This window comes from Mustela nivalis (assembly GCF_964662115.1).
Source record: "Mustela nivalis genome assembly, chromosome: 9".
NCBI classification, from domain to species: domain Eukaryota; kingdom Metazoa; phylum Chordata; class Mammalia; order Carnivora; family Mustelidae; genus Mustela; species Mustela nivalis.
Window position 1 is genome coordinate 54734063 of NC_139028.1, and position 24474 is coordinate 54758536.

Genomic DNA, 24474 nt, shown 5'->3' on the forward strand with positions numbered 1-24474 from the left:
TTGAAGGAATGGGCTTGGCTTTCATTTTCGAGTTCCTAGCACCTAGCCCAGTGCCTAACATGCAGTAACCATTCAATAAATATTTACCAAATAAAACAAGACTGTTGGGTGCCTGGGTGGCTCAGTGGGTTAAGCCGCTGCCTTTGGCTCAGGTCATGATCTAAGGGTCCTGAGATCGAGTCCCGTATCCGGCTCTCTGCTCAGCAGGGAGCCTGCTTCCCTCTCTCTCTCTGCCTGCCTCTCTGTCTACTTGTGATCTCTCTTTGTCAAATAAATAAATAAAATCCTTTAAAAAAAATAAATAAAAAATAAAAAAAAATTTAAAAAATGACTGTTTCACATTTAACTCTAAACAGTAAGTTTTTATTGATCTTATCCCCACCCATATATGTTGCTTAGTTAATTGATTCTCTACCATGCTCCCTAGCAACATAAATGTTTTAGTACCATTTAAAAAATCTCTATCATTGCATTTACTGCATTGTACTGAAATTGTCTACGTCTGTCTTACCCAGGAGACTAAAATTTTTGGGGATTACTGATCTCGTAGCTTTGTATCACAAACACAGCACTATAGTTGGCCCTAATACATAGCAGTCATTTTCTGAGCTGGGGAGAACAATTATGACTTTAAATTTTGGTTTGTAAAAGCTTTATTTCTGAATGTACATGTGATCTTAACAAATACTTTTAACAAGCAAAATTAACAATATCACTAAAGGACAATCAACAATAAGATAAAGTGCCTAAGTATTTGAACGAGTGTAGTCTGGATAAAACAATGGCTTTACATTTTAAAAAGCACAAAAAAACCTATTTTCTATTTGCTTCTGTTTAAGTTTTCAAAATTCAAGACTGCTTTCCATACTGCAGCAGGCAAAAATTTCCAAACAGACTTACCTTTAAAAGCTTAGCAGCTGGCTCCAGGTTGACTTTCTATGAAAATAATTCTGGAGACCAACTGTTTTTATTCTCAGGCACAGCAGGTGGGCAATTTTCTGAAAATGGAAAGCAACACTGGACTTCTGAACAAGAATCAAGTCCCCAAACTGACTCTTTAGAAAGCCAACCTGAACTTGTTCTTCGTTTGACACATTTCAGTTTCTTTCTCAGTAATTCTTCTTGATCAGTAGAATCACAAGCAGCAGAGCATTTCCTTAGACCCATGGCTTGGAATTCAAACATCTCTCTAGGAAATACTTTTTTTATGGTAGGAGGGACCCATTCATTATCAGTTTCAGGACACTCATCAATATTGAAAACCTCTGGTTGTGTAGTACCAGATCTAATAGGGCTTCTGAATTTCTGGCTGGGCGTCTTTACATTGTTTCGACACCTACGGGTGGCTTGGTGTGCATCATTTTCAGAGGAAATCCTTCTTTTTTTATAGTTAACATCAAGATCCGAATAAAAGACAAGTAAATTTTTGAAAGCTCCTTTTATCCCATGAGCTCTTGTTTGGTGGAATCCTGCGACTGGAGTTGACTGTGAACATGGAACAAAGTCTTGACTATCTCCAAAATCATATTCTGAATCTGCCTGAAAATGAGGTGGAGAAGAACATGTTCTTGGACACACAGAGGCAGATATGCTTTGCAAAGTTAACTTTTGTGAAAATTGGCTGGAATTCTCATGAAGTGATCTCAGTGAGAAATCTGATTCTGTATGATGACTTTCTGCCAAAGATTTTCCCCACTGTAACAAAATGTCCTGTGACTTTTTAGTAATTTCTGTTGTAATGTCCGTTTCTTTAGCACTATCATCAAAGAGATCAGCAGAAGCATCGTAGCTACTACCTTCGTGACCAGTAGAATAGTTCTGTGTTAAGTTATTGTTGATATGTCCACAAGGCATTTCTTTCAGTGTACTTGTACTTTTGGGACTACTGCAAAGTGCTTCTAAAGGATATGTAAGCTTTCTGCAGATTGTAAAACTGTCGCCTTGGTTCTTTGGCCACCTATAATGTTGTTCATTTTCTAAATTGCAAAAGTCAGAAATATTATATCTCCTTGAACACAAAGTTACCAACTTTTCAGTCATTTCAAATGATTTTTCTCCACAGCTTTTGAAATATTTGCTACTGAGATAAGAATGGTCACTCTCTGAAGTACAGCAGTGAAGTGAAATTTCAGCCCTATGCGGTGGAATTCTGGTAGACTTAAGAGTACTTGCTGTTTCTAAACCTTCTGAAGACGGAAACAGAGCTGACTGACAAGAATTTGGTGGAAAATATTCAGAAATATCACTTCCATTACTACTTATAGAGACAGCTTCTGTTGTGTTATTTGACTGTGACTCCTGAACACTAGGACTTGGATTTGCTTCACGTTTGGAAAGGAAGTTATCTTTGCTACAGCTTGCTTCGATGACTGCTTGTGATGATCTTAAAGCTATAGGTGGTATATGGACGGTTCCAGTAGTTGTCTGGGAAGTCACAGATAACCTGCTGTGGTCTGCATGTAATCTATCAATGTCATTATCTAGAAGACATTTCCTACTATAGGCATCTGTCTGGGTTATAGCAATTTCACTTTCAATAACTGCCAGAAACTCATTCAGGCTTTCAGAGAATGGCAGATCATCCCAAATCTCAGCGTCAGAGTCCTGGAAACCACCAGTTACCTCTTCAAGTCTGAGTGATGAAGGTGGACAACATGTAGATCTCTCCTGAAGGCTACTGGGATTATCTAAATCATGGTACTGGTGACATGTGGGCTCACGTGGGGAATACCTATTTTTAATTTCCACTGCACTGTGGAAGGATTTTTTATTACCTGACTCAAGGGGCTCTTGCATTTTCAAAGGGAAAATATTAGGGTGAGTAACTCTGATTTCATGACTGCTATGGACTGTGGTGGGCTGATAAGCTTGTAAGCCAAGCTCTTCATCCAACTTCTGTACTGTACTCTTTTTATCCATGTATGAAACAAGGCTCCAAGAACCCTGAAAGGTATCATGGCAGCTATTATTGGAAGCAGTGGCCTCTGTAAAATAGATGTACTTTCTGTTCTGGTGAAGAGTACCAATGGCCTTGCTTTGTTCTGAAGCTGAAAAATCATCATTTGTTAGGTATGAAAGAGTAGAAGTGAGCTCAAGTGATGTCTGCCAGAATCTTGAAAAATTACCTCTGCTATGGGACTTGAAAAAACAAGAACTGCTGTCAGGGTCACAGATGTTGCTGAGATCACTATTCGTGTGTTCTGAAGCAAGTAAGTGGCTACTTGATGCCTGGGTGCCACCATCAAGTTTCCTGAAATCAGAAATCTGCAAAAGCTGATGGAAGTAGTCAATGACAGTGAAGCTGGCAACACCTGGGTCTGGTAGAACAATCTGGCAAGCTACTAACGCTTTAACTTCTCTCCTGTGGTTAGAGCATTGCTTTAAGAAGTTATTAGAATCTGAACCTTGTCCATCTCGGTTTCCAAAATTCTGTGAAAGTAGTAAATGAATTTAAATGAGAACAAAAATCTCTTCTTTTGACTCAAAAGTGAAACAGAGACTTAACAGATTAAAATAGACACAGTTATAACTTCTACCCCATAATTTCAATTCCTATAGTGTTTTAGGCAGAGTAGCATAAAGTAATAGAAATAAACCTTGGAGTAAAGAGACTGGTTCTAACATTTACTACTGTTGGGGCTTTAGACAAATTATTTAACCTCTCTGAACGTTAGTTCTCTCATGTATAAAATAAGGATAAATATGCAGGACTATTATTTTATCAGTAACACAAGGAAAACTGCAGTGCCAAGGAAACAGTAGTTGCTCAATAGTACCTACTATTATATTTCTCATTAGACTCCAGAAACTTTAAATGTTTAGGGAAAAGTTCTCACTCATTAAAAAGAAGAAAAGAACAAAAGCCATCTACGATTTTAACAACAACAACAAAAAGCTCAATGGCTCCTGATTTCACTGTTAACTTTTATTTTTTCTCAATGTTTAGCTGTGGAATGATCTATTCCCTCTTTTGAAACCTGGATTCAAGCGTGGGCAAAATCTCTATTATTTCCCTTTAGCATAGATGAGACAGAAAACGATTATTCCTACAGAGTCAGTATATTCTTATAACTTCTACAATCACTTTTGTAATTATTTAAGACCATTCTTCCCACCTATTCTTAGAGTAACAAATACTCAGAAACTTTCTTTTCCATGTTAGTTCTCTCCTCCTTTTACAAATGATAGAATCAAACCAATAAAGAGTTAAGTTTTACTACAGAATTTAAACAAATTTTGGAGAGTGAAATAAACACCAAATATCAAAACAAAATATCTAACTATTCTGCCTTTAAAATTAATTTACATTTTTAAAGCTCTGAAAGCATCTGAACTGGCCTCTTCTGACTTGAAAGAGGAAGCTATCACACATGGTGTTTTAACAGATCGTGGTTAGCCTATTTTTACAGTTTAAAGTGCTTCTACAGACCCTTACATGTATGACTCCTAAAGACTATTCAGAAAATTCAAATTATTTTATTACAGTGAAAATGTTAACAGAATACTAAAAAGAAAGCTAGTCTCAATTACCGTCACTCCAAAAATAAAGCTTTGTCCAACAAAGCAAATTTCAACTGCTTTAGTTAATAGGTTCCGAATTGCATCATTGTCCAGTGTTTCTGAAATTTCATTAGGATCCTGAATGTACCTTGATTGGAAAGAAAATTAAAAATGTGAAGACAAAAGCTTTGAACTTTTAACTTGCCATAAAAAAAATACAATTAGTTTGAAAATGCAGCATAAACCTTGTGAGTAACATATAGGAAAAAAAAAAAAAAGACTTTAAAAGGTAGGCATTTTGCTCCCTCTAGTTTCCCATAGCTTAGAAAGTAAAAAATGATCAAGCGTGTATAAAGTGGATCCCTTCCTAGGAATCAAGCCCAGCATTTATTTGAAAAGCGGCAGTAGGTGTAGTAGTGGGATCTCTAGCCCTCAAAGCAGAGGGAATTCTTTCTTCTTTTGATAATCCAGTTTGTTCTCAACTACAAGGAAATGGACAGAGATTATCTTCTGGCAAGTAAGAGAGTATTCTAGAGAGTAGGAGATGGAAGGGAAGAAAAAGCTTTAATCGCTTGAATCATTCTTACATCTCAGGACACCTCAATAGGTCAAACTATGCAGATGACGTTGCAGTGCAAATGAAAGAAATGACAAATTTTCAACCTCTGGTATGCAAATATTCCCTCAACGTCTTCTTCCATTTTAAGGAATGGAATTTAGCTACTTGAATGCTAACCTCAGTCTGGATAATCCTTTAGTTTGAAACAATTTTACTTTCTTATCTTATATTCCTCTAATATGGATTAGAGTATTGTAGACTAATATTTTTACGACAGCTAAATTTCCCTGAAAAAAAGGAGCCTAGCTTAACATTGTCATAATATGTAATGAGGAAATAAATACCTTTCTCTTTATTTGATCATCTTTTAAAGGAACCGATAATCTGAGGTCAAGTGATTATCTTTCAACTAAATGCTTATTACCTTAAAAACATGTATCTTCAAATTCTACTGATACACTAAAAGAGTAGCTAAGGAAAAAAAAGTACTTTAAATAGTCTTACCTGTGCAAACCAGTGGCTGTAAGACCAAAAAATGCATCTAAGCAGCTTCCAAATACAGTAATGCCAAATAATTTGTTAGATTCTGCGACTTTTAAGGAAAGTTTGTATCTATAATTGGCATTTTCAGCTTTACCAGTAGAGCCACATTTTGGACAATGAGACCTGGAAGAGTGGAGGAAAAAAAAAAAGTACAGATGTTCACTATTTTTTTTTTTAAACTATGGAAAGCAAATCTGGAAAAGTAAAGATTAAAAATAATATTTTGTGTACAAATGTACTTCTATAACTCATATTCTTAAGTGATTTCAGATCAGGATCTTTTCAATTTCTCTATTCATGAGAACTACTTTTCTGACATTAAGTAGCACCAAATTGATAGAAAACTGAAGGAGTGCCTAGCTGGCTCAGTTGGTAGAGCATGCAACACTAGGTCTCAGGGTAGTGAGTTTGAGCCCCACAATGGGCGTGAAGCTTACTTAAAAAAAGGAAAAATAAAACCTATGTGCATGAGAGAAGGAGAGACAGAAAAGAAGGAGAGTGAGGAAGAACAAGAGAGAGGGTTAGGAAAGGAAAGGAGAGGTAGAAAGATATTAGGGAGCTAAATTACAATTAACAAATTGAGGCATATTATGGAATTGAGGGGGGTGGACAAAGTAAACAATGAAATGAGGACCACACCAACAGAAGACCTGATGTTTAATGTCTATCTTTTAAGAGAATAATATCTGTTATGAGAATGATGAATAATCTTGAAACATTTAATAAATATTGAAGTACATTTAATATATCTTATGGTAATGGTTAATCCTAGGATTTTATTCTCCCTTCATGACCCTAATGATCTGGCTTAAAAATGAAAGGCAAAATGCAAATAGAAAATAATGTTAGAGATAGTTGTATAATTGTTGTATAAAAGTTGTATAATTACTGCCAGAAAGCCACCAGGGGGAGCCTAAAATCCATAGCTCACAAGGTGACTATTTTGAACAAAAGTTAGTCCTTTGTTTAAGTTACTGATTCACCATCACTAGATCTGTGCTAATTATTTTTTTTTGCTTTTGCTACACTGAAAATGGCTGCATGCCAATCCATTCATTTATCCTTACTCTTACGTATTAATAATACATTCAGGTCTAATGTAAACCTCTCGGCAAATCTTAGAAAAATATGCATCAGCATTTTTGCAGTTTACAAATGTTTTTAAGCAGCCCAGGAAATTTCTATGCATATTAAGATTTAAAAACCTCTAATCCATTAGCCATACTGACACTTACTTATTTTAATCCAGCTTTATTCCTCTTGGATTGTACATATTTATTATGTTAAATACTATAATGATAATATAAATATATTAAAGTGTATGTAATTTAGTGTGTATATGCATTAATACTAAAAGCCTAGTTTCTGTTAGACTATCATTGGTCTTCTGCTTGCAAGATAGTCCATCATTAGCCTTACAGGTCTTACAGTTATCAAAGACATCACTGAAGGAAAAACTACACGCTAGAAACTGAAATCCTTAGATTTGGGTCATAAAATTCACCTCAATTGCTCCATTTGTAAATACCTTGTTTATTTTGTTAAAATAAAGATTCTGATTCATTAAGTTTGGGACAAGGCCCAAGATTCTGCTTTTCAAATAAGCCTCCATATAACAGAACAGAACAGCTGATACAGCTGTTCTCAGACCACCTTTTGAGAAGCAAAGGTAGAGATAACACATTCAAAACAGTCCCCTGATTTACCTTCTAGAGGCACATTTTCCAAAAACATCATTTGTTAACGGAACAGCAGTCTTCAAATTTTTCGGTCTCAGGGAGGGGCAGGGAGCCTGGGACTCCAGGATCATGACCTGAGCCGAAGGCAGTCACTTAACCAACTGAGCCACCCAGGTACCCAGGCCCCTTTATATTCTTAAAAAACTGAGAACGCCAGAAGCTTCTATGTGTCTAATATCTACCCATATTTTTAACTGAATATGAGATATTAATGAAAATAAGAAATTAAAATTGAGAAATCTAAAAAAATATTTATTAACTACTCAAATAATAGATCCATTGAGTGGCTAACCAAAAAAAAAAAAAAAAAATTATGAAAAATAACTGTGCTCCAAAATAAAAATATTAGCATCAAGAGAAGGGCATTGTTGGGGCGCCTGGGTGGCTCAGTGGGTTAAAGCCTCTGCCTTCGGCTCAGGTCGTGATCCCAGGGTTCTGGGATCGAGGAACCTGCTTTCTCCCCTCTCTCTCTCTGCCTGCCTCTCTGCCTACTTGTGATTTCTCTCTCTCTGTCAAATAAATAAAATCTTTAAAAAAAAAAAAAAAAAAGAGAAGGGCATTGTTTTATAGTTTGTAAATTTCTTTAGTGTCTGACTTAATAACTACTGCTGGATCCTCATATTTCCTTCTTTGTTCAATCTGTTGTATACCTAAATAGTTCAGTCAGAACTCCCTTACCCAGGGCTTCTTAAGCTCTGGGAAAGAGGGGGCAGTGATGTCATTCTGGATACAAATTCCACTATCAATCTGAAGGTAATATAGTGATTAGGTAATGTAGACAGCTGCCAAATTGTTTAGGGTTGAATATGTTTCTGCCACTAACTAGCTAGCTGTGTGATTTGGGGCATGTTACTTAACTTTTCTAAGCTTTAATTTTCTCCTTTGAAGGCTGGCATTAATAGCATCACTCACAAGGCTGTTGTATTAAAAGATAAGCTTATAAAGCTCCCAGCATAGTGCTTAGCAAATGGTCAACATTTATTAATGTTATCTATTGTTATTATCAGACCAAAGAGGCAATAATGGCAATATTGTTCAACATATATTTTTGTTGCAGGTTATCTTGATAAGAAATAACTTGGTAAAAAGCAAACAAGACAATTTAAAAAAATATTTCACATGTATTGACTACTGATTATGTATCACATAATGTTCTAAGCATTTTGTGATATTTACTCATTGGGTCTTATATAAACCCCATGACACAAATATTACCCTCCCCATTTTGAAAGTCCAGATAATTCAAGAGACAGGGTTGGGAGTCTGGCTCCAGAGAATTATACTTTTTAATCATCATGATATATTGCAATAAGTATACTTTTTTAAATAATCTTTTTAAGGTTTTATTTATTCACTTAACAGAGAGGGAGAGTACAAAGCAGGGAGAGCAGCAGGCAGAGTGGGAGGGAATAGCAAGCTTCTGCTGAGCCAGGAGCCGGATGTGGGACTCAATCCCAGGACCGTAGGATCCCAACCTGAGCCAAAAGCAGCTGCTTAACATAACATAACAAACTGAGCCACCCAGGCATCCCTGCAGTAAGTATACTTATAAACACTATCATAATGTCATTTATTCATTCACTTAACAAGTATTTTCTTATTTATTTATTTATTTGACAAAGAGAGAGAGATCAGAAGTAGGCAGAGAGGTGGGGGTGGGGGGAGGGGTAGCAGGCTCCCTGCTGAGCAGAGAATAGATGTGGGGCTCGATCCCAGGACCCTGAAACCATGACCTGAGCCGGAGGCAGAGGTTTAACCCACTGAGCCACCCAGACGCCCCTTCTGGGTATTTTCAATGAACTAGACCTTTGGGCTAGATGTTGAGGATTTAGTGATGACTAACACAAATAGGGTGTTTCTGAGTTTACAAATGAATGCTTGAGAGAATGGCTCAATAAAAGAACAGCAATAACTACTAGAAGGATCTCTTCTCTTAGTCTAGATAGGGGCTGGAATTGCTAATCCTTGCCCATTAAATGCTAACTTGACTATTTAAGAATATTGCTGGCACAGTATTTTTACTTACTTACTACCAAATACTTACTATATATTCTCTCCTCTAGGCAGAAAGTAAAATATTCTTAAAAAAAAAAAAATATATATATATATATATATATTTATGCAAGTGGGGGGGAGGAGCAGAAGGAGAGAGAGAATGTCAAGCAGACTCCATGCATGACCTGAGCTGAAACCAAGAGTTGGACACTTAACCTACTGAGCCACTGAGGTACCCCAAGTATTCTTTTTATTTATTTATTTATTTAAGAGAGAGAGAGAGAAGGGAGAAAGAGAGCACACATGTGAGCACAAGCTCGGGGAGAGGCAGAGGGACAAGCAAAATCCCTGTTGAGAATGGAGCTCACTGCAGGGCTCCATCCCAGGACTATGAGATCATGACCTGAATCGAAGGCAGATGCTTACCTGACTGAGCCACTGAGCCCCAGAAAGAAAGTATTCTTAAGGAACTCCAACCCTAATCCTGACTTATACTTTAAAAATCAAAGAACCTTAGACTCTCAGGTATAACTGGCCTGCATCTCAAGGACCACAAATAACTGACTGAGCCACCCAGGCGTCCTCAGGACCACAAATAAAGTATTGTGTGTCAAGCTGTTGAAAGGTACAGAGATTTCTCTAATAGTCCCTTTTCTGAAGGAATTTATTTATTAAACAAAAAAAAAAATCTGGGTATGAAGTGAAAATAAAAAATAATAAACAAACAAACAAACAAACCCTACACCATTCCAGGGATATCCCAGAAGTGGATTTGTCTTCTCTAAAGCAGGTACTTAGCAAAGGCTTGGAGGTAACCTGAACACCCCCACCACCACCCTGCCCTAGATGATTACCAGATAATTCTATTCTGGATTTAAAGAACCAACCCAAGAGAATCTGTCCTGGTATATGGTGATTTTTTAAAAAAATAATTTATAACTTTAATATAATCTAGTTCTACAACTTACTAAACAAAAGTACAGTTCTGTCTGGAGGTGTTTTCACCTTCAGCACATTGGGTAGGTTCTTCTCTGGAATGAATTTTCTGATGTCTAAGGAGAGCTGAACTCCATCTGTAGGCTTTCCCACAGTCTTTACATATAAAAGGTTTCTCTCCACTGTGCATTCTCAGATGCTGACCTAGATATGAACTCTGACTGAGTCTTCCCAGTGTCATTATACTCAGAGGGCTTCTCTTCTCAATGAATCCTCTGATGCTGAATAAGATGAGCACTCCACCTAAAGGACTTTCTATACTCATGACATTTGTAGGGTTTTTCTCAACTGTATGAATACTCTGATACTCAACAAGGTTTGAGCTCTGGTTAAAGGTTTTCCCACAGTGCTACACTTAAAGGGTTTTTTTCTAGAATGAATTCTCTGGTGGCTTTTAAGGCATGAATTATAAATGAAAACTTCACCACATTCACTACACTTATGGTCTTCCTTCCCTGCAGGAGTTTTCTTATGGGTGACAATCACCTGCCTGCAATGTTTCCACTGGGCAAGGGACTGCCTCAGTCTCTCCAGTTTGGAATTTCTCTGTTGCTGCTCTAAAGTGCCCTCAACTTCAGAAGTAGCTTCAAATGTAGAGGTGCTGGTGGTGAGTTTTTCTGAGAACACCTGTGATTCCACTTCAGTAATGAGTGGCTGTAACAGTGATCCTTTGTCCCTGGACTCTGGGTTATCTTCCCTCTCTGGGAAAAGCTGGGTCTCCTAAGGTACACACTTGAGCTGGGCTTCCCAGCTTGGTGCCTCTTCTGCCCATGGTTCTTTCTGTACAGGTCCATGAGCCAGGCCTGGGACCGGGAGGTGATCAGATACCACTAGGTCTGTGTGGAACCACAACTTACAAGGAGACTTAGAGACTCCTTTCAGAGTCAGCACAAGATGAAGGAAGAATAGCCAGAGTCTTGTTCAGGGCTTGAGGGCAGAAAAGATAGAGACAGAAACATCTACTAAGCACTCTACCTCGCCTCAGAGAGATTTGAATGTGGCAACTCTCCCTACTGCTGTCCCTCTGTCCAGCCTGAAGGCCAATGCCCTGGCTCCCACAACAGATCACGTGTGCCCTTCTCGCCTGTAGTCCTGGTTCAACAAGTCCTTTCCCCAAACACTCCAGCACAGTTAGTCTCCTTTCCATTCTTGGGATGATGTATGGTATGGTGAATTTAATCCTTATTTGCTGTTCAGCTGTAGGAAATCTACAGTGTACACACGTATTTCCTCTCTCATGCTTACAGACTTTACTTTTACCTTTTGGAGACCAGGATTATCCGAGAGAAGCACTTCTGACATGAAGGATATATAAAACTGGAATTCTGGAGAGCAAGAACTGAGGCCAGAAGAAATTTTCTTCCTCTATTCATATGTTCTCACTGCAGTCTGCAAAACAAAATAGTCATGGGATGAATGGAAAATCTTTCATTGTATGTACATAATTCACTTCTTAGGAAAACAACTTAGTCTCCACTGTAAAGCATTCAAATAGGTGTCTTTTGTGGTATGTGTCAAGATATTGAAAAACTCATTTTATTTTTCTGCCTAATTAAAAGTGTTAGTAGCAAGAAAATACGATTTAAAATAGAGTAGCTCGAACAAATTTTCTGTTTTTAAATAAATGCTGCATCCCTGTAATTCAGGAATGATATGATTTAATCCTTTTCACAACTTTAGAAGAGCTTTAAAAACTTGTTTATTCTGTTAACTGGAAGGAACTTAAATAAGCTTTTATGATTCTTTTAAAGAACCTAATTTGGGTAATGGTGCTTTTAGGCTGAAAAAAAAAAATCCCTTTACTAGATTTCAGTGTATATATTTTTATACAGCTTAAAGAAAAAAAAAGACAATTCTGATTCTGCAAACAGACAAATAAAAATGTTACATAGTCAAAAGAGAGATTTAAGATCCTTTTATAAAACACTCAGAAGTAGAATAATAATGTTCTCTTTTTAAAAAATCAATGTTGGTTTACCAAAATTTTAAAAATATTAGCTTATTTATAGCATGATATAAATTTTTGAAATTAAAGCTTCTGTACATGTTTAAGATAGAAATTTATCATAAATTTTTCATTTGTAAACATATGGAAAAGGTTTCAATTTCTGAAAATGAGTGGAACTGTTTCTGTGACTGCCATTAGCAAAATCAGACAAAAGGAAATTAGTTTCAAAATCATAATAGACTCTTAGTTATCATTTTTCCTAAGGATGACCATAAATGTAGAAATGTGGTGACTATGGAAGGGAAATCTAAAATGATACCAATTCCATCAAGCAAAACATTTCTGTGAAAATAAAATCTTACCACCTAAGGCAGTAAGATGAAAACTTGTAAAGATGAAACATAAAGGGATTTCTATAAACCACTGACCTATGTTATTAAAGGGAACATAGAAAAAATAAAAAATATAATCCTAACTCTTTGTTCTTTGTTGTCATCTTTGTTTTGGAACCCTCAGGATACATGACTAGTAAGGTTCTACCACAAGAAGACATGTAATCCCAGATTTGGTTGTCATCTAAGTCACATGGCAATCTCTAAGGACAAAGTGGAGTAGGGGAATGGAATACAAGGGGAAGACAGGAAGGTCACAAAATACTGCATTAGTGCTCCTAACCTCAAATTCCTTTCCAACACAACAAATGATGGAATGTAGGTCAGCAAAGGCATCTTCTCTCTACATCTCCTCTAAAATCCAGTTTGTGGAAGGGTGTAACATGGTGGTACAGCTACTTATGAGCTTTGGGAGATAAAGTAGGGCAAAGCTCCCTACCTGAAAAATGTCAACCTTCTTAAAATTGTGCTATTTAGAATGAACCCTCAGTTCCTTACAATAGCCTATGAGGTTCTTGGTCATCTAGCCTTGCCTCCTTACCTCACCCTGTAACCTTCTCCTGCTTAATCTCTGCACTTCAATCCTTGCTAGCATTCTTTCTGCTCCTCAGACACACCAATTTCACTCCTCAGGTTTTTGTACTTTTCTCTTTGCCTAGAGTATTCTTCAAGCAGTTGGCTCATTCTCATCCTTCAATCTGTAACTCCAATGTAACCCCTCAGAGAGCTCCACTTTATCTCAAGTAGACACACCTTTCTTCTTAAAATTTTATGACATCACCCATTTTATTCCTTCATAGTACTAATCCTGCTTGTGATATATCTAACAATGAAATTGCATATATCACCTTATTTTTGTTTGTTCTACCCCTACTAGTCTCAAAGTTCCTCGAAGAAAGGGATGTGGTCTATCTTGTGTTCTACTATATACCCCAGGGCTTAGCTCAAAGTACTTTTTTTTTTAAAAGATTATTTATTTATTTATTTTAGAGAGAGAGAGAGAGAAAGAGAGAGAGCGAGTATGATAGGGGAGGATGTCAGAGGGAGAAGCAGACTCCCCATGGAGCTGGAGCCCAATGTGGGACTCGATTCTGGGACTCCGGGATCATGACTAGAGCCGAAGGCAGTTGCTTAACCAACTGAGCAACCCCAGGCACCCACAAAGTATGTTCTTAATCCATATACACTGAATAAAAAACTATAAGCAGAATTTTACAATTTAAGAAAAAATTTTATAGGAGCAGGTATATGAAACACAATAGATTTCTTTCCCTTTTTATTTAAAGCCCCCTTTAAAAAGTCTTTCTCTATTAACAAAGAGGTCTGACATTTGTTTTGTCTAGTCATTTCCATTTGGTTTATTCTCGCTAACACCTCTTTCCTTGGCTCTCTCTTGTTATTTAAGGGTTAGTAATTTATGCTAAAGAGAGCACAAAAAAATAATATGAGTTGTAACCCTTGTTCTCTTCCCTAACCCTGAACACTCCCCTACTACAATACGTTTTACATTTCTCTGTCTTTGCTTCTTTCCCTTTCTCCTCTGTCTAAAATGTTCTTTCACTTTCCTGGCTAATGCTTATTCTTCTTTAAGAAGTCTTCTTAAGGGCCTTTTTCTCCAGGAAGCTTTCCCAGGTAAAGGACCCCATTTCTAAATTTGCCACTTATCACATCCCAATAAACTTATCTGTTTAATGTTTTCTTCTGGAACAGAGTAAGATCTTAGAATTACCATCTCATTATATCCCCAGGGCCAAGCTTAAAAACTGTTGATCTGAACTACAGCTGTTAACTTCCTTCCTGATTTTCAGCCTACTTCTTCCTAAGCTGGTTTTACCATACACCATTAAATATAAATCCAATTTTACCAAATCACAAAATAATCTTATATTTGTATATATACACATTAGCAGGCACAGAGTAGTTTGATATAACAGTAGCGTATTTAAAACTTCTTTTAAACATTTGCATTATATCCTTATTTCTACTTTCCCCCTTAGTTGTAGTCATATAATGAGCAGAGACTATCTTCTTTAGGGCTCTAAAATAGTTTTATTTTGTACTAGAAATATATGGGGAACTTATATCAAATCATATTCTTGACACAACTGTTATCAAACTAAAACTTTAGGAAATGGATTAGACCTTAAAGATAACTAGGATACTGTGCTAAATGTTATAGAAGAAACAATGCAAAATAAGATGCTTACTGTCTAATTGGGCAGGCAGCTCAACAACAAATGAAAACACAGGCAGAAATATTTGGGATTAATTTCTAAATTAATTGTGCAAGCACTAACTGCTGTGTTTTTAAGTTGGGTAAACTGTCTTTATTTAAGGGTCTATTGCCCTCTAGCGGGTCAAATAAGTATGTCTAAAAAAACTACAGTATTTACAACTTAAAGGCAAATTTGAGAACTAAAATGAAAAAGGTCAGTCAACTATTTTTACTATTTGTGTTTCACCTGGTAAGCCCCAGAAAATGGCAAAAAGACTTCTCATTAATTTTCCAGTAGACAAAAATCCAGTAAAATCCTTTCAGGCAGCTTTTTGCTGTTTTTACAGTGTTTCCTTTATGACACTTGTCATCTAATTTATCTCTCACTCTACTGCTTGACTTGTAGAATCATGTTTGATAGAGAACTGAATGAAACATCAGGAACAAGTAAATACCAAAGTTATGAAAATCTTACAATGGAATTGGGAACAATTTCATATATAGTATCTCTTGCAATTTATTTTTATTCTTGATTTTCTTGGGAAGGATGGTGAAGAAGCATTTAATTTCTTTCAGCTCTATCATAGCCAGAAAATCATATTCCAGTTCAATTTATCAGTTATTTATTGTGCAGCTGCTAAATACCAGGTACTGGGGGATAAGTGATGGGTAAAATGGACAATAATCACACAAAAATTTTAACTAATAACACGGCAAATTCTATAAAAGAAATATACATAATGTTATGAGAAAATATAAGGGGACTAATCTAGTCGTAGCTTCGAGGACAGAGAATAGTTGTGAAAATACATAATCATTCTCTGGAAACAATTTTTCAGTTGTCAGATTAAAAGTGATTTTAATTTTCTTTATAGGTTTAAAGTATTTTGAAAATGTATTATGTTTATGCTTTAAAAAATGAATAAATATAATAAAAATACTAGGTAGTGAACTTAGAAATAACATACAAAGAAAGTCTTGGGTCCTCTCTTCATCTCTTACACTTAAAAGTAGAAACAAGGAGGTTGAGATGGGGGGGAGGGGGAAATATGTGTTAGGATAGGTTGATGGGAACTAATTAGGACCTCAGTTAGCTTTTGTTTTTAAGTCCCAAATTTCCCAGGAATGTCCAAGAATGAAGAAGACTGACTGAGATTTATTAAAATACGTGGGGTCCAGTATTTAACACAGAATACATGCTTTCTTTCTAGTCAAGCTATATGGGGATCTAAACCATATCCAAAGATGCTTTATTAATTCACCATGAAAAATTACAGTCACAGGGAAGGGACACATCTTAAACACACATTTTCTTTTGGGTATAACTATATGTTAAACCAAATTAGAAAGAGGAAGTTGCTTGAAAAAGGGGTATTAGGTGAATCAAATATTTTAAGAGAATTAGGCTAATATAGTTGATGTGTTCTTTTCTCACTAGAGATGGTTGTCAGCGGGCCCAGATACAAAACTCATTAATCACCATCCATTTTCATACTAGCCAAGTAGTTCTCAAACTTTAGTATCCATCAAAATCACCAGGAGGGCTTGCTAAAAGGACTTCTGGGCCCCAACTTGAGTTTGATTCAGTGAATCTGGGATGAGGGCCAGAGAATTTGCACGTCTCACAAGATAATATTTATGTTGCCCACACTTGAAAATCACTGGCCTAGCTTGAGGCTGTCTGATGGTGAACAACACTTGCGATTAATGTGGTTACAGTTAAGTCATAAAGCTTGAGAGTATTATAGTCTCTTTCAGATTATTTTGTAAATCTTTGCTCTATTATCTGGAGACTTTTAATCTAAACTCCTTCACTACCAATTTCCTAGAAGACACCTTCATATGAAAAACCACGGCACTTGGGTGGTTCAGTTGATTAAATGTCTGCCTTCTGCTCAGGTCATGATCCCAGGGTCCTGGGATCCAGTCCTGTGCTAGGCTCCCCAGAGAGTTTGCGGCTCCCTCTGCCCCTCCCCCCACTCATTCTTTCAGTCTCACTTGCTCTTGTGCTCTCTCTCAAATAAATAAAATCTTAAAAACAAAAACAAAACCATGCCCCTATATGCACATACAGTGACATAATTTTTTCTCCTTTGGGCTAGCCTAGAATAATTCTTATTAAAATGTTAGATCATTAAGAAAAATTTAATTATTTAACATTGTTGAGAACATTCCCGTCCTCTTCAAGGTGATTTTAGTTGCAGTAAGAATCAAAATGACATGAGACAGATTAACAAGAAAATCAAATTTAACAGCATGTGTACAGAAGGAATTCACACAATCCTGAAAATTCCAAAGACGGTCAGGCAAAATCAGGTACATATGTCACCCTGAACTAAGTAGAAGTGGGTAGGAGTCCAGGACTTCCTCGAGAAGGCCCGCAATCCTCAGAAAAAAATTAAAAAGGGTCAATGTTTGGCAAACAAATGTTTGCTGGGCCACTCAGAAGCAATGGGAATAAGAGAGGACTTTGCTCAAACAGGCCTTGCTAGGTTTCTCCTTTCTACCATACCTTATTATGTATCATAATGTGGAGATAGCTCTCATCTTGGATGAGGTCCTCTATCTACATTCTTTTTAGGCAGTTATGGGGGGAAGTAAAGGGCTCTTCTTGAATCTGCTGGGTTTTGATTGCTTTTTAACTCAAAATAATCTTCATGACAGAGTGCCTCATCTTGGGGCAGCCTCTATACTCCCAAAACTGTTCTTGCTGGGCAAGAAAATCTGTCCACATTGTTGCTTTCAGATCTCCTGTTTCATATTACACAGGGCCAAGAGGCCTCAGCTATTTTAAGTTATTCACTTAAAACTATCTAATGGTCACCCTTGAGGGTGCATACTTGTCTAATTTTTCTAAAAGTAGTCAAAACAAGTCCTTGATAAATGATTTACTGACATTAACATGAAAATTCTGGAAAGGGATGAGAAGGCAGAAGACAGAAAACTAAACAAACAAAAAATAAAACCTCTTTTATTTGGAGAAATATTGGTGAAAAATACTTTAAAAACACTACCCAAGGGACGCCTGGGTGGCTCAGTTGGTTAAGCAGCTGCCTTCCGCTCAGGTCATGATCCCAGCGTCCTGGGATTGGGTCTCATATCAGGCTCCTTGCTCCGCGGGGAGCCTGCTTCTCTTGCTCTTGCTCTCTCTCTCTGACAAATAAATAAATAAAATCTTAAAAACAAAAAAACAAAAAAAAAACCACTACCCAAGAAGAGGCTGCTGTGTGGCTCAGTCTGTAGAGCATGTGACACTTAATCTGAGGGTCATGAGTTCAAGCCTCATGTTGGGTGTGGAGCCTATTTAAAACAAAACAAAAGAAACCCTAACAACAATAACAAAAAATCCAAGAACCACCCAAGAAATTCTTAGTGAGTACAACAGTTTGTCTATTGAATTTGTGGTAAATGTAATACTATTTTAGGGATGGGGAGGAGGAAAGAGTTACAAACAAAAAAACACAGGCTCTTGTGTTCAAGACACTTATAAACTGTTGGCTAAGACAATGTGTAACTACTAAGGAAGTGACACAAAGGTATGTACAATATCTGCAAGCTCCAGACTTCCACACCCAGGGGACAGTTATGGAGAGCCAACTATTTTGACTTCTCATAGATATTTCAAGTTTTCATAGGTAAAAAACTTGAATTCTTAGTTTCCTCTTAAACTTCTTTGTAAAGACCACTTTTAGACAACAGGCTTGAGCAGAGGTATGTACAGCAAGGCAAAAGGGTCCAGTGACCACCTGGCTGAATACAGACAAGCCTATCAGGTGACCTATCTCAAAATATCCATCGTCCCTAACAGACCAATGGGCTACTCACAACCAGGAACAGTTACCAAAGTACCAAAGTACCAAAAAGAAAAAATTCTGTATGTCTCCATACCTCCTTCACCGTCCTCCTTGAAATAACAGCCCCACTTTCTTGTGGCGGACGTCTCTTCTTCGCTGTCCTGCCTGCCACTCGTTTGTGGTATATTCAATAAACTATTTCCTTTGTGCTGTCTTGGGTGAATTCTTTCACTGCCTGTGCTACCCATTTCCAACTGATCATTGCCCCACATCTGGAGGTCCCAATCTGATCAGACAGACACCACATTCTTTTTTTACAATTTTCTCCATCTCAGCAAATGGCACTACTCTCCAATCAGTTAAGTCAGGTCAGTTACCTAGGAATCATCTTTCATTCCCTTTTCCCTCAAATCCCACATTATACCCATCTGTATGTCCTCGGATCTATATCCATATCTAAAAACTACCATCCACTTCCCCCCATATATTCTGTCACCACCTTAATTCAAACCACCATCACCTATTACTTCTGCTGCTGCAATAGCCTCTTAACTGCATGATCTGGTTGGCACTCATCTCTCAAGGCCCATTTCACCACTTGTCCTTTCTGAACACATTTCAAGCAGCACCGGTCTTTCCTTAAGTTCCTCAACACTCAGGTGCCAAGCTCTTTTCTACCTTAGGGCCTTTGCACAACCTATTCATTCTGGAATGTTCTTCCTTCTAGTGCATGGCTGGATCATTTTCATCTTTTAGGCCTTACTCTAAGAGTCAACTCCTCTGTTAAAAAGAAAACCACAGACCCAAAATTGAGTCCATTTAGGCAGGGTCCCCAAATCGATGTTTAATACCTAACCTAATTGCAGTTTTCAACCTTTCCGCAGAAGTAATAGTCTTAACTGGTCAGTTAAGGGTTTTCCGGATCAAAGCCAACAAGGGCTCCCTCCATCTTAACAAAGGTAATCAGCATGGTAAGACTCCCCCACCAGCAGGGAGAGTGACCTTGCTTGGAACAATCCTTTCTTTTGCTAATAACTTTCTAGCCCTACCCTCTTTCCCATAAAAACCTATTTTGTACAACCCTCCCAGAACGCCCTTCTACTTGCTACTAAGATGCTACCTGAATCATTTAATAAAGCTGAATAGATCTTCAAATTTACTTGGCTGAATTTTGTGTTTTAAGACCTCAGAAAGGCCATCCCAAACCAGCCTAACTCAGTTTCCCATTATCCTTAACTCGAACCATCAAAGGTTTAAGTTGTATTTGGTGAGCAATCTAACTTGTTCACCATTGTAATACCAGTACCTAGTAACTCTTGGCAAAGGAAGACACTTAAAACTATCTGCAGAATGACTAACTACTGGGTACTTTGTGACCCAGTCTTGCAAGGTCAGGAAAGGCTTCCTGACTTAATAAAATACAGGTTGGAAGGAGTTTTACTCCTTGGCCAAGGTGGGGATGGGGTTAGGTCTGGAGGTGAGGTGAGTTGGTGCATTTGAGAAATTGAAAAAAGACATTCCTTCCACAGGGCTGGAGCCTAGGGCTAGAGTGGTGAAAATCAAAGCTCAGAGGTGGGCAAAAGCTAGATGAGAAAGGCCCTGTAAAATATGTGAAGGGCTTAGACTTAAACCTGAGGGCAAATAGGAGGCAACAAAGCTTTTAAATGGGGGGGGGGGGGGGCGGTGCCCTGACCAGATCTGCGACTTCTCTTACAGCCTGGCAATGCGGAGACTGGATTGGAAAATAACATCATTGAAGTAAGAGCCGCTGGGAGGCTAGACGCCTACCTATGTAGCAGTCTTGGTGTTAATTGTATGCATTTGAGATATTCAGAGACTGGTAAGGACGAACCGAACACGAGACAAGGAAGGAATCTGGAAAACTCTTAAGTTTCCGGTTTGAGCACACTGATAAGCACTTTTCCCTCTAGATCAAAGCAGTTTGAAAAGACCCCTTTTCCGGCACCTGGGTGGCTCAGTCGGTTAAGCGTCTCCGTTGGGCTCAGGTCAGAATCCCAAGAGTCCTGGTATCGAGTCCCGCACTGGGCTCCCTCCTTGGCGGGAAGCCTGCTTCTCCCTCTGCCCTTCGCCCCACTCTTGTGCTCTCTCTCACTCTCAAATAAATATGTAAAATCTTAAAAAAGAAAGAAAGAAACCCCTTTTCAGCACGCATTACTCGGCATAGCCCGCAAAATCTCTAATTCTGAGCACCCCAAAATCAGGAGTAGTACTTTCCCTCTTTGTATTACCGGTTCCAGACGCTCATCCACATCTAGCTCGATGGCTTAGTAAATGTTGAGTAAACGCTAGTTCAACTCTTATCAAGAGCAGTGCCTAAAATTTAAATGACTGACCTTTTTCTCTTTACTCTCAGAAACCTTTTACAGAAAAGACTAACTCTTGAAAAAAATAACATAGAATGTTCTAATTTTCATTTATAACGACACTGAGGACCTCGTTAGGAGTCTCGCCCTTTGCGCGACCCGAGAATCTGTTCCCATAGTTTCTCACCTGAAGCAGAGGACGCAACCTGCCCGGGCAACGCTCGGTGGTGCAGACCCCAGGGCTTAGCGACCAGCCAGGCGCCTTCCAATCGAATCTCCCGCGTCCTTTTCCGCCGGAAGTGACGCTTTGGCAGTGGTTCCTCACAGCCAATCAGAAGAAGGCGCCGCCAAGGGTGGAGATTGAACACTGCGTTCTGTGAGTTTTTGGGAACGACCATTTTCGTCAAACTGTGGGTAGAGACAGGGTTTGGCGAATGTTCTTCTCTGACTAGTGGAGTCGTGGCGTAGTCTATAAAGTTGGTTTTGGGGGTCGTATAGGGATCCCAGGAGGTGGTGGTAGCACCCCTCCAGTCGGGGCTCAGCGGGGTGACTGGAAGGAGGAGTGGAAGCTGAGTAAAGGGGTTGGTGGCGCGGTGAAGACGGAAGGGGGTGAGGAAGCGGGACCTGAATGGGGCTATCCCGAGCCGGGAGAAGAAAGGGGGCGTATCCTGGAAGAAGGGAGCAGGACGTACCTTGACTCGGGGCTATGTGGGCCCCGGCGCCTCCAGTTACGGGATGGGTTATGTGGACAACATGGAGGTTTGGGGTGACCCATGAGCAGAGTACCACAGGAGGTGGTTGACTGACTTAATGGAAGTGGGGTGCAAGGAGCCAGACCGAGCGGTCTGCGGAGTGACGCAGTGTAAGTCTCTACACCTGTCTTGGGGCCTCAGTTTCCTCATCAGTTAATGGGAGGGGCGATCATACACGACACACTGATGCTTAAGTTAGATAAGTTGATGTGTGTGCCGTTATGCCTAGCGATATAGTGACCTTAGAGAACGCTCAAGAAATTGTCATGGTAGCTACTATTATTATCGTATAGGTTTGCGGAGGGCAAGGGGTGTGGCAATGGAATTGAGGCCGGCAGGGAACAGCCGGAAAGGTGGATCTGTGGAGCGCTCTAGGAGAGGATGGGATTCTGGCGGTCAGGTAGGAGGAAGTCCAAGGATGGTAAAGGTCGGCTTGGGCTGTAACCGCGATGAAGCTGGACTCTATAGGGGCCTGCACGAGACGAACAAGAAAAGTTGCCGCGCCCTCGGGTTCGGGGGCGGTAAGGTTTGGGTGACCAGGTGTGGGCGGTGTTGCCGCGGGGTGAGTGGCTTTGGGTTACAGCGGGGAGGAGCTTATCTGCGGTGGGCGGAGCTGTGGTTGGGTTTGGCTCTAGCCCGCTGCATCTACCCGTCTCGCTCCCACCCGCACTGCAGCCGCCAGCCTGAGGCATGGGGCGTCCCACCGTCCTGCTCCTGCTCTTGGCTATCCTGACGCCCGGGACCGCCTTCCACGTACCGCCGGCCATGAAGGCCCTCAGCAGCCTGCGCTGGTCAGCCAGTTCCACATTCCGCCGTACTGTTGCCAAGAATTACTCGGTTCACTACATCCAACAGAAGGTAAGGCGGAGCGGGGTGGGCGTGCGGGTAGACGAAGTTTCGACGTCTCCGGTGTAATAGACCCGAGCCTAGGCACCGTAGCCCACCCGGACTTTCGGATCCCTGATGCCTAGGACTTGTTCGATCTTTGGCTCACAGCTCCCAGAGGGTGACACTAAGTTTCAGTTCTGTTTAAAATCTCTCCTCCCGGGGGGCACCTGGGTGGCTCAGTGGGTTAAACCGCTGCCTTCAGCTCAGGTCATGATCTCAGGGTCCTGGGATCGAGCCCCGCATCGGGCTCTTTGCTCAGCAGGGAGCCTGCTTCTCTCTCTCTCTCTCTCTCTGCCTACTTGTGATCTCTGTCTGTCAAATAAATAAATAAAATCTTTAAAAAAAAATGCCTTTTAAAAAAAATCTCTCCTCCCTTTACCAGTAATGTAACATCAATCCTGGTTCCACACTTTCTTCTGTAATTGGCTATGATAGTCATTTCAACTTCTTCTGCTCTCAGAATTCAAATTCTGAAAAATCTTCAAATTCTGCCGTAATTCAAATTCCCCTGACCTCCCGTCAAATTAAAATTATTTAATGCCAACTCTGTCTCCTACTCCGTGGTGACAGTCATCCTTTGTCCCTAAGCAGCCTCTAAATACACGTTTCCAATATCTTACTAGGTAATATTTAGTATTCAACCTAAAACGCAAGCCTGTCATCTCTTGCTTAGCTCAAAGTTGATTTTGTAACCCTTTGATTAAGAGTTTTTAACCATTCCTATGCTCCATAAGACTGAACTTATGTGTAGCCCATGCTTGTAGAGGAAATAGTAGAAGAGAGTCAAGATTTGAGGGTGGGGATTAGCGTTTCTGTGGTTCTGAAGCTTGAGTTTAGAAGTTTAAAAGAGCCTTGATGCTTGGCTGAAGCATAATGCACTCTGACAAGCCTGGATAAAAAAGTATATCCTGCGTAAAATGACAGGATCTCTTATGGTTCTTTATTTCTGGGAGACTCTGTAAAGATAGGCAAAGTTTAGGGAAATGTGTGGATTAGAAAGAATTTAAGAGTCTGAGATTTGGCTTTTGGAGTTGAACAGAACAGCATACTGCTCTGTTAGCTCTGTGACCTTGGGAAAGATACAGTACTTCTCTGAACCCAGTTTCTTGGGGTGCCTGGGTGGCTCACTAGGTTCAGGGTCCGCCCTAGGCACTGGTCATGATCCCTAAGGTGCTAGGATCAGGTAGGGCTCCTGCTTAGCAGGAGTCATCTTTTTCCTCTCCCGCTCCTCCTCTGCTCTTGCTCTCTCCAGCTTGCATGCTTGCTCTCTTTCTCTCTCAAGTAGATAAAATCTTTAAAAAAATGAACCCAGTTTCTTAATCTGGGGATTTGATAATGGTTAAATGGACAGATGACAAGTCCCCAGCAGAGAATTTGGCCCTAAATTTTGAATTTTGGTAGAGGGATCGTATGAATTTGTAACTTATAAGAAATTATTTTTAACCCAGAAATTTAAATTACAGTTTATGAGGAAGAGAAAGCATTTTATTTCAGTAGGGGTACCAGGAAACAGGGGACTTTTATTTTTTAATTTTTGAAACAGGACTTTTATTCAGACAACTTATTTAAATTAAATCTGTAGGGTACTGTTCTTCATTTGTAAAATGAGAGGGTTGAATAAGGAACAGCAAAGTACACACTCTACTGAGGAAAATTAAGGGCTTTGGGGGAGCTATCTCAGGGGGTTGGTGGGTGAAGGCCCAAGTGGAGGCCAAGTTCGGGTATTCTAGCAACCCCTTTCTTCCTGAACACTTTGAGCCTGAGCTTTATGCTTTGGTTTATTTCATATATTGGGATTTTATATATGATTATTTGCAGAGTTTTACTGA

The 24474-nt window shown here is 39.2% G+C and overlaps 2 protein-coding genes across 5 annotated transcripts in view; one reads left to right on the top strand and one right to left on the bottom strand.

Annotated features, from left to right (window-relative positions):
- Positions 1-635: 635 nt before the first annotated feature.
- DDIAS (DNA damage induced apoptosis suppressor) lies at positions 636-21301 on the bottom strand. The gene is made up of 5 exons (XM_082682890.1): positions 21193-21301; positions 11593-11721; positions 5564-5725; positions 4531-4648; positions 636-3429 (listed from the first exon to the last, which is right to left on the bottom strand). Exons 2-5 carry the CDS (start codon positions 11703-11705, stop codon positions 937-939), a joined length of 2886 nt encoding a protein of 961 aa, XP_082539016.1. The 5' UTR covers positions 11706-11721; positions 21193-21301; the 3' UTR covers positions 636-936.
- A 32-nt stretch (positions 21302-21333) lies between these two features.
- PRCP (prolylcarboxypeptidase) overlaps positions 21334-24474 on the top strand; it is a 73234-nt gene continuing 70093 nt past the window's right edge. The window contains exons 1-2 of one of the 4 annotated variants that reach the window (XM_082682891.1): positions 21334-21381; positions 22433-22615. In XM_082682891.1, coding sequence (XP_082539017.1) covers positions 22448-22615 — 168 coding nt within the window. In that variant the 5' untranslated portion in view covers positions 21334-21381; positions 22433-22447. Of the gene's footprint in view, positions 21868-22432; positions 22616-24474 lie in introns of all 4 variants that reach the window. The other 3 variants (XM_082682892.1, XM_082682893.1, XM_082682894.1) reach the window with 3 other exon arrangements.

Excerpts from the sequence above, each read along its gene's own strand:
- DDIAS (XM_082682890.1), bottom strand. The coding sequence starts at position 11,705 with ATGAATAGAGGAAGAAAATTTCTTCTGGCCTCAGTTCTTGCTCTCCAG. Across the intron at positions 5,726-11,592 it reads ATAATCCTGGTCTCCAAAAG|GTCTCATTGTCCAAAATGTG; the intron begins GTAAAAGTAAAG and ends CCACTCTTCCAG. Across the intron at positions 4,649-5,563 it reads ACAGCCACTGGTTTGCACAG|GTACATTCAGGATCCTAATG; the intron begins GTAAGACTATTT and ends TTTCCAATCAAG.